This window comes from Poromitra crassiceps (assembly GCF_964638095.1).
Source record: "Poromitra crassiceps genome assembly, chromosome: 6".
Classification (NCBI taxonomy): Eukaryota; Metazoa; Chordata; class Actinopteri; order Beryciformes; family Melamphaidae; genus Poromitra; species Poromitra crassiceps.
Genome location: NC_139627.1, coordinates 24,080,921 through 24,092,955, shown reverse-complemented (window position 1 = coordinate 24,092,955; position 12,035 = coordinate 24,080,921). Strand labels below are relative to the sequence as shown.

General features: G+C 44.9%; 1 protein-coding gene across 1 annotated transcript in view; it reads right to left on the bottom strand.

The window, feature by feature from the left end:
* Positions 1-12,035, bottom strand: part of lrp1bb (low density lipoprotein receptor-related protein 1Bb) — a gene marked incomplete at its 5' end in the record, with an annotated part of 421,412 nt that overhangs the window by 39,004 nt on the left and 370,373 nt on the right. Inside the window, 3 exons of the mRNA XM_083638437.1 lie at positions 3,165-3,297; positions 6,696-6,802; positions 8,260-8,376. Of these exons, the coding sequence (XP_083494563.1) occupies positions 3,165-3,297; positions 6,696-6,802; positions 8,260-8,376 (357 nt within the window). The remainder of the gene's footprint in view (positions 1-3,164; positions 3,298-6,695; positions 6,803-8,259; positions 8,377-12,035) is intronic.

Below are 12,035 nucleotides of genomic sequence, written 5' to 3'. Positions count from 1 at the left end.
AACAAAAACATGCACATGATGCAGTCTGTAACAAAGCCTCTCTTCTTGCCTACGGGTCACTCAGTTTTCCCGTTTTCCGTTTCATGAATGAGCTCCTACACCAAGGCATTGCAAGCTGCCAATGTGGCGCATGGAGAGAACTAGTTGGACCTTGTCACTTCTAAATATGATGTCTTCCAGCAGAGCGCACTGCGTGCTACTGCAAAGCGCTTCAGTGGCCACTCCAAACCACTTGGTCAATCATCAGCTCTAAAACTCATCAGAGCAGATCTGACCAGCAGCAGGCCGGCTATACTGTACACCTCACTGTAATGACCCTGCTCTGACCAGCAGCAGGCCGGCTATACACCTCGGGCTCTATTTTCCCCCTGGCCTTAAATTTGCGTTTATGGCTGGGCGCAGCGCTATTAGTGGGCATGGTCACGGCTTTCCCTAATTTTTCCATGTCGCTAAAAGCCAGAGCGTGGCGTAACCATTTAACCACGCCTTTTCAAGCGTAGAATTATTCACAAGTGTGGCCATTGGTGATCTCCAGTAAACCAATCACATTCTTCCCTTCCAAGCTCCCGATCCACGGAGCCACTCCAGTCCGGTTGCGGCTGCATGCTGTCATCTCTCCATGCCAATTTGGACATCTCAGCGCATCACAGATCATAGCCTAAACACCTGCATCTCTGCTGCGGGGCTACTGTGTGCGTAATTACGCAGCGTACTGAGCTGTGCTGAGTGATGCTGCTCTATTTGAAGTTGAGTTCCACCAACAGCCATTTTATTAATCAATTTTTTTTTTGTTTCTACTAATATAATATACATTGAATGCCACCAATTTACTCTGTCATTTTCCCCTTGGCGCACATGAAGACACATGCTTCCATCACTGTCTGCTTGATGGCGAGAGGGACTTCAGCTGTAGGCTACTCATGACAAAACCAGACATCGAATTTTCAAGTTAACTTTTGCAGTAGCTAGACCTAGGTTACTGGCTATATCCCCGGCGCACTGAATAAGGCCTGGTTTTGAAAAGCGTTAACCGCAAAATTAACGCCCGTTGGGAAGATCGCTCTAGGCTGGTATTTAAAGGACGGCTTTTCCGTGGGGGATATGAATATATATTAAATCTCACGCCCCTACGGTTTTCGAATCCGTTGAAATTTTTGAAATTGGAGCTTCACTCCCAGAGATATCAAGCATCTCTCACATATTTTTTGGGCCAGCCGACGCGTTTCGCATCATCTGGCCCAAGTCCGCCTTGCAGAAGTCGTGCACCTATGAACTACAACTGTTGTGAGCCATGGTCCCGCCTCTAGAGGTCCTCCACGCCCCTTCAGAGGTCTGAAGAAAAACAAAAAGGCAGCCATCTTTTTCGACCACCTAGCCTGCTGTAGCTAGGTTAGCTTTCCATAGCTCCTTGCAAAGAGACGATTTTCTCGGGAACGGAAGCACGGACAGACACGTGACTGGCGGCATTGGAAAGCTCGTCAAATTTTACATCTAGTAGTAGGTGGGTTGAAGTAACGAAATCAACGCTGAGCAATGTACCTGTTTTTACACATTTTTACAGAAAATAGTTACAACATCAGATGCGCGTAACTCCTACGAAAATGCCTTAAAATGCATGAATTTTTTTTTATGAAGACATCTCCCGACATATATACTTCAGTTTAAATTTGGTGCAATTTGGAGGCAATTTATTTTCGATTTATTTTCGATTTATTTCTTCTTCTCTCCATGTATTATTGTCGAAGCCTTCTTCTTCTTCTTCTTTGAGTTTTATGGCGGTCCACCTACTGGAGTTTGATATCAGCCAAACGCCTGAGGGGTGGGCATGGAAACGAAGGCCACGCGAGCCCAGTGCATTGTGGGAAATGTAGTATTTCGAGTCCCCGCACCTCCCCCCCACCACCCCCCCCCCCCCACACACACACAGAGTGGATTTCTGGTGATATATCAGGCTGTAAACAACCAATTTCAAAAATGTCAACGGATTTGAAAACCTTAGGGGCGTGAGATTTAATATATATTCATATCCCCCACGGAAAAGCCGGCCTTTAAGGCCGAAACGCCCTTTCTGGCTATTCTGGCACTGCGCCACGCCTCTTCAGCGTAAAGTGCATTTCGGGGCGTAAAAACATGACGGTATCTTCCCAACAGCCCAAACTGATGCGGGACGATAGCAGTAAGCAGGCGTAAATCATGTTTTTTGCATTTAAGGCCAGTTTAGCGCCTAAGGCCAGTGGCAAAATAGAGCCCCTCACCTGTAATGACCCTGCTCTGACCAGCAGCAGGCCGGCTATACACCTCACCTGTAATGACCCTGCTCTGACCAGCAGCAGGCAGGCTATACACCTCACCTGTAATGACCCTGCTCTGACCAGCAGCAGGCAGGCTATACACCTCACCTGTAATGACCCTGCTCTGACCAGCAGGAGGCCGGCTATACACCTCACCTGTAATGACCCTGCTCTGACCAGCAGCAGGCCGGCTATACACCTCACCTGTAATGACCCTGCTCTGACCAGCAGCAGGCCGGCTATACACCTCACCTGTAATGACCCTGCCTACGGCCAAACCCACTCTTAGATTGAGTCACTTGCAGTTCACAAAAGGGCTTATATTTTTTTAATCCCATTAACACCACGGTTGAGCACCGGAAAAAAATATTCTTCACTAGGGGACATGGGGCATGTTGTCACACTTTTCCCTCATTGGCATATTTCCCAGCAGGGCCTTACTACTGAGATACAATTTATATTTTTCTGGCGAGATAAAATTTATTAATTAATTAATTAAAGAAATAATATTTAACAAATAAGAAAAACACTATATATATATATATATATTTCATTATTTAGTTTTAGGTATCAACATTGTTCGTATGTTAGAGTGGTTTGACTTAGACTGTGTCCCCCCCCCCCCCAACATGTAACCCCTTACCGTATAAGAAAGTGAACTTGGCCTTTTGGCTTTAAAATATTTAGTTTAATAAATAAAGCAACTAAGACAACTTGCCCATGTGACAACTAGCCCCGCTCTCCCATACACAAGACCGGAAAACTGACAAGATTCTATCAACTGTGGTGCTCAGGAATTGTATTTATTTTCCCTGTTCAGTTTTGAGTTCATTCCATGTGTTTGTACGACCTGGAAGACCTTGGATTTGGCACCTGTTCCTTGGCAGTTTTTCTCATCTTCCCCCGTCTTGCAGTCCTCTTGGCCGTCACACAGCCACTTCACCGATATGCAGAGGTTGTTGTGACAGCGGAACTGGTCATCTGCACAGCGCACCTCGCAGTCCTTCTGTAAAGACACAGGAAAACTAATTAATCTCACTAGCAGTGGACATCACCGCCAGAATCACACTCAGTTATCCAGCCCAGGGTCATTGGCAGAGTTGTTTTTGTTGGAGTCCTCTATTCAAAATGACTCAAACAAACTGAGATGACTGAAATAAAAAAAAAGTGTTGAACAACAGCTATGAAATCTACTTAAGTATCAAATGCAAGGGGGGCACGGTGGCGCAGTGGTAGCGCTGTCGCCTCACAGCTAGAAGGTCCTGGGTTCGATTCCCACCGAGCGCTGAAGGAGTGCGTGCCTATCCGCATGTCCTCGAGTGCCCACTGCCCAGGTGGGGTCGTCAAAAGGGCCTCTCTGTGTGGAGTTTGCATGTTCTCCCCATGCCCCCCTGGGGGTTTCCTTCATATAGGAACCCCTCACCAAAACATGCAATATCCTGGTCGCTTAAGTGGTGCCTCCTCTGGTCGTTCGGGGCGCCTGTTCGGAGGGAGGGGAACTCGTTGGAATAGCGTGACCCTCCCACGTGCTATGTCCTACCGGTGAAGCTTCCCCTGTCAGGTGAAAAGAAGCAGCTGGCTACTGCCCATGTCTCGGACGAAGCATGGAGCCAGTTTCGGCTCTCCCCAGATCGGCAGAGGGTGGAGCAGCAACCAGGATAAATAAATTAAATTAGCACTAATGGGGGATAAAAAAAATCTGGGGGGAGGGGGTGGAGTATCAAATGCAAAGTAATGTAAAGTAATGTACTTGCTTTACTTGCTTTTGTACAGTGCTTTACAGTGTTAAACGGGTTGTCATGCTTTGCGTTTTTTTCTTATTGTTTTAGTAACTGATCACATTTTGGAAGCTAGTAAACCCTTTCCATCAGTGCTATTTGCTTGTGGTAAATGTGTAAATGTATTAGAATAAACAGTATAGGACATTTGTAGCGGTATAAAAGCATCAAGTTGTTTCTACCTGAGAAACCCGGGATTTGAATAATAATACGTATAATGATTGGGTAATAACAATCCATGTTGGCCATTGTGGATAGTGAATAACCATTATGGATTTTAATGGTTATTAAATGGCAACTTCCTTTCCGGAAACTATTTGACTGCACTGACCCAGAAAGCTGGCACTGGGGAGAGACATAATAAAGGGTTAATTAGGGTTGCATTGTTACGCATGGAGAGGGATTATACAGTATATAAAAATCGGTGTGCAAATGTTTAACAGAGCAATAAATTAGCCAGAATAATGAATCGTAATAACAAGTCTTTGTCCTTGAATTATGCATTGTACAGTGAACCATTTCTACAGATACCCCCCCCCCCCCCCCCCCACCATGAATCATTCAAAAATGTCTTTACCTCCATGCAATGCTAGATAAATGTGCATTTAAGTTAATTTCTTTTCAAATTTGAAGAGTGAAAATTATTATTATTTTCTACAGTACATCATTGGTTCAGGTAGGTATTTACAGTCAGAAAATCATAATGCCAATTTTCAAGCTTTACACATTCAAATATTCAGGCATATTAATGTATGCAATGAACATTCTTTGTATTGCTGGTGGGATTAGCATTTCCAAGAGCAAATTAATACAGGGTATTTCATGCACTAATGTACTTGAAGATGCGAGAACTCATCACGGTGATATTTGCTGTCTTATACTGTAGACCAGGGGCTCTATCGTTGCATCGGCCTATGAACTGCGCCCAACGCCAGACGCAGCCCAGAGTAATGGGCGTGGACCAGCGCACTCGATATTTTGGTATCGGCGCTACACGCAGCCTTAAGCATTACAACCACGCCTTTTAAGCGTAAAATTATGCACAGTCTGCTCATTGGAGAAGTGCAGTAAACCAATCCCAAGCTTGCCTTTTAAGCTCCAATTCCAGGAGAAATCCGGTAAAACCAGACAAAGCCAATCGCTCTGCCCCCCCCCCCCCCTTCATCCCGTCTGTCTGTCTCCATATATAGGCTATTATTCCATATTATTATGCTTCTCAAACCAATCTAACTGCAGTTTAAATACTGCAAGCATGTAAATACGCTACACTATAGCAAGATCAAAGTGAAAAGAATGTTCTAAATGCATCAGCTAGAAAAATATAGCCTATCCCTATATGATGAGATTAATTAGATTGGTGAAAGTTTGTCCAGAAAGATATCGTTTTCTCTCCCCTGCTGCAGGTAGGATGATGCACATAAATATACCCTACATTATGTAAAGTCATTGCATAAATGTGTTTTTATTGTAAAACTAAAATGTGAAGTAGAGCCAATTTATTGGAGCGGACATCACAGTAGGACATGACAGTAGAAGCGCATTATGCTGTCACTTATCTAAATCACGTTAAATCGACGAGGGATATATATAGGCCCAGGATGACATATATGTTTCACATAGGGTGGTGTTTTCATTTCGATGTTTTATTTGGTCCAATATTGAAATGTTCTACAATTGTAGGTTGTGTTACCATTACACATTATTTAGATCTACCTTTATATCTATTTCGGCTCATTTGGTTGCTATTTAGTAGCGAAATGGAGTAGCACAATGCATGCTGGGATTTCACACGCAGTGAACTTACAACTTCTTTTTCCTATGGGATGTGTGTTGTGTCTGTCTGAGCGAGGGAGTCAGAGAGAGACAGAGAAGGGTGACAGAGAAGAGGCAGAGGAGCGCTCCTTGCAACTGGTGCACTGAATAGTTCTGGTTTCAGAGAGAGACAGAGAAGGGTGACAGGGGAGAGGCAGAGGAGCGCCCCGCTCAACTGGCACACTGAATAGGCCTGGTTTTCAAAAGCGCAAAGCGCTAAATTTACGCCAGGTGGGAAGATATCATTAGGCCGGCATTTAAGGCCGAAACGCCCATTCTCGCCCATTCAGGGAGTGTGCCACGCCCATTCAGCGTAAAGCGCATTTACCAGCCTAAAGCCATGTTGATATCTTCCCGAGACAGGCGCAAGGCACGTTTTTTAGCGCCGAAGGCCCGTTTTAGCGCCGAAGGCCTGTGGGAGAATAGGGGCCCTGGTCTTGGTATTTGTATTTTGTACTTCTACATGTATTGGATACTGGCACTCTCGCCACGTGTCTATGTCCGTAGGTAGGCTATTTTAAGTTTTAATCATTTCAGCACTTTTTTGTATTGCTGCTTTATTGCTGCTCTATGTTCCTGTTGATCTCAATGGGACTAACCTGGTTAAAAATGGGTTAAATAAAAACAAATTTCAAATTTCAATTATTTTGGCTATAGTGCTCGAGTTATCTTTCTGCTTTCTCTTTTGGGTGCTTGTAGTGTAGAGAAAAGGTTACTGAACTGTAAAAAGAGCTTCCAATAAGCACATACTGAAAATGTGGCCCAAAAAAGGTATTGCATAGAAGACTGTTGTAAACATTTTCCAAACACTGGCCTCGTCTGAGTTATCCAAGCAGTCGTAGTCTCCATCACAGCGGAATCGGGAAGAGATGCAGTCTCCGTTAGCACAAGCGAAATCCTTGTGGTTACAGGTAACTGGCTCTGAGTCGGGAAAAACACAAAATATACAAAATCATGCCAACCTGATTGTGTTTCCAGCATAATACACAACACACAGAAAGCCCTAGATACAGTTATTAGCCAGAAGCTCTGTGTATAGAATCACATGCTAATGCCTTGGCAATAACAATTTGTTAGCTAATTACAGCCATTTTGTATTGGAACTGGAGTAACTGGCAAGCCCGCTGCTCAGGATGTAAATACATTCATAACTGCTCTCACAAAGGAGGGGATAGCATACTCCCTAAAGCCAAAAAACTGGCAACCGTCATTGCACCCATTTAGAGCAAGTCTGTGTCCCTGAGGACAATATTAGGCCGTATTTAAACAGCTGCATTAGATCCAGTGCCTGGGCCCTCCCCTTGTTATCATGGACTGTTAGCTAACTCAGGGTGTGTGTGCTATGAGCTGTGCTGCGACGGAGGCTCCCAGCAGGCATTGCAGCACAATCCGATTTGCAGCCTCTCCACTGTCTGCCCACCTGCTTAATTCTTCACCATCCAACACTTGACTGGCCTTTATTTGCATTTTAAGTGACATTAATAGGTGTGGGGAATAAGCACCTAATAAATCACACGGGCGATGCGCACTCAGCAAAAACACATACAGTGTAGTACGCGCGCACATGTACAAGCACACAAACACGCTCGCACATGCAAGCCTGTGTGTGTGTGTGTGTGTGTGTGTGTGTGTGTGTGTGTGTGTGTGTGTGTACGCACACACACACAAAAGAAAAAAAATATCTTTGCTAGGTTAACGGTGCCATTTCATGGGCAAATAAAAAAAGTTCTATTGTAAAAGTGATGATGAATATCTAAACAAAAGGGAGCGCGAGCTGGGAAATTACAGGGAGGAGCTGATATCAGCAGCTCAGGAGCCTGAGCATTGAATTCTTCTCAGAGAAACAGCACAGATAATGTTGCCTGGGTCCAGACCTTCCAATAAGCCAATCAGCATCAATAAACAGCACAGATAATGTTGCCTGGGTCCAGACCTTCCAATAAGCCAATCAGACTTATGCCGTTGTGAAGCTGTTTCCCGTTGTCAATTGCATTGTGCATTCTCCCAACTGGATTAGATTCAGGCCGATACGTTGATCTCTAGTGATTGGTTAGGGAAAATGGAATTCCCCCGGGGGATTCCCCTCATGGAAATCAGTTAGAGTGGAGGCAATGTCAGACTAGAAGATGGAAATGCAGTGTAACGAGCAGTCTGATATCAGGCTACAGATAATGGTAGCGGGTGAAAAGGGAGAGGTGAGTTTAACTTGGCTCGCTTTGACAGCGGGAAACTTTAGCCACAGACAGGGTGTAGGGGTGCGCATTAGAAAGTCAGGTATCTTCAAAGAGGTCAAATTCGCCTAAGTGCATGTAGAACGTCAAAAGTGTGTCTAAGCCAACAAACAGCACTGACAGGAAGTGAAGGAGCCGGGTACTCACTGCAGTTCTGCTCGTCTGAGTTGTCTCCACAGTCGTTCTGGCTGTCACACCTCCAGTGGTCCGGGATGCAGTTGTTATTCTCGCAGCGGAATTCATGAGGTCCGCAGGTCTTTTCATCTTTTTCAACAGGAGCAAACAAACAAACGCAGAGGAAAATGGCTTCAAAGAGCATGAATATTTATAGTCTGCTGCTAACTATCGTATTTTCTACGTGTAATCATCATTTCCTCAGGGTTTCCCTGAGCAAGTCTGACACAGAGTTCAAAACGCAGTGTGCACTCCAGAGGCTAACACACCATAAGATGAAATACCTGACTGCGCTACCAATGATCCTCAGCAGAATATGCTACATGAAGTTGGCAAAATTTGACTTTTTATGTTTTTCATACATCCAACAGAATTTGAGAACATATTGGTCACAAATGCTGAGTTTGATTTTGGCTTCGTAAGATGATGTTTAATGGCAAGAACAAAGTTTTGCTGTTCCCTCAGCCTCTTCAGGACAACAAAGCATCCATTTATTCATTCATTCAGCGAGGTAACCATCACTAATGTAGCTGCAGCACCAATCTATAATATCTACTGCAGTGCAGACTATTACAGCACCTTAGATACTGTGTTGTAACTTTAAACATCATGTCATTATAGTCAGAATGATTCAAAATGCCTGATAAAATTATTATTCCGTATCAGATATCCCAAGTGTATTGTCTACATGACAAAAATGGTCAAGCAGGAATTATGTTTGTCTTGCTTGTTCTTTCATATCAGCTGAAGCGCTTTTGTGCTTGCTGTAGGAATGAGCTAGATGCATGGTGCTTGTGAATCCATTTCCATGTGAACAACTTGCAAAAGCTGTCATCAATTAACTACTGCTCTGCCCAAAGTGTTGTAATCATAAACGAAAGAAAAACAAAGTTGATATAAGACCAGAAAGGAGGGCGTGAAATGTTCCTCTTTTGAAAGCTGAGATATTTCATTTCCAAAATGTAAAAAGCTGTTAATTGACAGCTTGGGCTTTATAGTCATCAATGGTCATTAGAGTTAGAATTATTCAAAATCTCTGCGTCGCTTTGAAAAAGAATCAGGATGCCCGGGTGGTGTAACGGTCTATTCCCTTGTCTACCAACACGAGGGCCACATGGTCACACCCCCGTTGATACCACCAGCTTAGCTGGGCGTCTCTTCAGACAAAATTGGCTGTGTCTGTGGGTGGGAATCCGGATATGTGTCACTGCACTAGCGTCTCCTCTGGTCGGTGGGGGCGCCTGCTCACAGGAAGTGGAACTAGGGGGAATAGGGTGTTCCCCTGCACGCGCTACGTCCTACCGGTGAAACTCCTCGCTGTCAGGTGAAAAGAAGCGGCTGGCGACTCCACATGTATCGGAGGAGGCATGTGAGAGTCTACACCCCCCCAGAGGCAGAGGGGGTGGAGCAATAACTGGGACCACTTAGAAAGGGGCCATGACAAATTGAGAGAAAAATGGGAAAATCCAACCAAAAAACAAACAGCGCTAGATGAAAAGAACCAGTGCTTTGATCCGAATTCCTCAGAATGGCTTTTCAAAGTCACGCTAAGATTTCCCTTTTTAAAAGTCGTTTGAGGGCAGATGACGTTGGGGAGATAATGGCCAAGGTAACGCTGCTATCAGTTAGGGAAGAGATGCATCAAAAGAGGAAGGTGGCAGGTTCTGGCTGGATCCCTCTCCGACACGCCAGCGGGAGGAGACGAGCAGTGGAGACGGCTGAGAGCGGGAGGAGACGACACGGGGCACTGACTCATTAGGAAACTGCACAGTAACATAAAAGATGTGACGCAGTAAAAGGCTCTTATTCCATGCTCGGTCTGAGCTCGTTACGTCGCCAAACTTAACAAGCAAAACCTCCTTGAAAGGCTGCGCTAATTGAAAGTGAATAATAAGATGACATAAAATCAGCATTATCTCCTCTTAAAGTCGAGCTGAACCCAAAAATGACTTTTCTTTTCTTTTAGTTCAAATACCTGGGTATGCAGTGCACCTATTTAATAATGTATGTAAAAAAAAATCACAAAAATCGAATTTCTTTAGTTTTTCACACTTTTTCACATCAAAAGTTCATTTTTCAAGATTTAATTGATAACAGTAATGTACAGTTTGCTGACGTCACCTAGTACTATCAAATTTCTACCCAATTTCAACCAATCATATCACGACATGCAGCTGTCAATCAAATCTTCATTTCAGGATAATTTTCTCTTCCAAATGAAGTAGAAAATGGTGCCTAGTGCCTGTCATCTGGCAGAATTCGTATCCCATAAACTAACTACTAACTTGGCCAATTGTTAGAAACATGAACAAACATTTAGAACGATAATGGCGCGCGCCTCCAAGAGCGTGGCTGTCAGGGGTCGACCCTCGGACATTCCAGGCGGGCGGGCAGCACCCATGCATCGGATTGTCCGCTCGCTCTGCACGAAGCAAGTGGCTGCCTGGTACTCCGCGGATCCCACTCGCGTAGCACAACACGCTGAATCCCACCCGATTTGGGGGTGGAACACGCCAGGATTGGCCAATGCCAAAGCCAGTCGACAGCATTGTCAAATCAAATCATCGACATGATACTATGACCCGCCTCTCAACTTGTCATCTCAGACAAATTATGTTTTCAGTCTGCGACGCACGTGACGAACGGGTTCAGTTCGACTTTAAGCAGCATTTTCTGGAAGAGACATTTTGAAATGTAAACACTGACAAGCACCGCTGATGATTTTTGTTTGATGTGTGATTTTGTTTGAGGTGCTAAAATCAAGCATCAATAAGCTACATAAAGCTTTGTTGTTACATCCATTTTTATTTAGAGCAGCTGCTCGAGATAACGGACCAAGATAAGAAGAACTACAGCATTCACAATATGGCCAACGAAGTAGCTGGCTGGCAGCATGCAACCATTTTCTTGAGTGAAGACATAATATTTGATCTCTGATTGATAACCTCAAAAGGAATAGCAGTTTCGCCAATCACTGAGATAATTGCCACTGGGATGAAATGGGGAGGAAAAAAACTATCTCGCTAATACAAGATCCATGTGGGCCCATTTATCAGACGCTTGTCCAATTCATGTTTGCACAGCAGGACGGTGATTTCAGCTCACCTGCTATTTCTTTATGTGCTGGACTTTCCTAAGGTTCTGCATTCACAGTGACGGCTGACTTTTGGAGGCAAGGCAAGCACATCTAGTATTGTTGGGCAGGGCTTAGATTTATTTTGCGGGGTTAAAAAGCACACACGGTGGTTTACCTGATCTCATCAAAATGGCTTTGAGGGCGTCCGGGTAGTGCAGCGGTAGACTCCCTGCCTACCAACACAAGGGTCGCAGGTTTGAGCCCCCGTGTTACCCGTTGGTCGGCCGTCCATACAGTACAGGCACAATTGGCCATGTCTGCGGGTGGGAATCCAGATTAAGGGTATGGGTCCTGGTTGCTGCACTAGCGCCTCCTCTGGTTGGTCGGGGTGCCTGTTCGGAGGGGAGGGGAACTGGGGGAAATATCGTGATCCTCCCACATGCTACCGGTGAAACTCCTCACTGTCAGGTGTAAAGAAGCGGCTGGCGCCTGCCCATATGTCGGAGGGAGCATGTGCTAGTCTACAACTCTCCCCAGATCAGCAGAGGGGGTGGAGCAACGGCCGGGACAGCAGGGGGAATTGGCCAATGTGCAATTGGGGAGAAAATGGGATCTTTAATCTTGATTAAAAACGTGGATGTTGAAAGGCTAGACTGAGCAAAATGCTGCACAG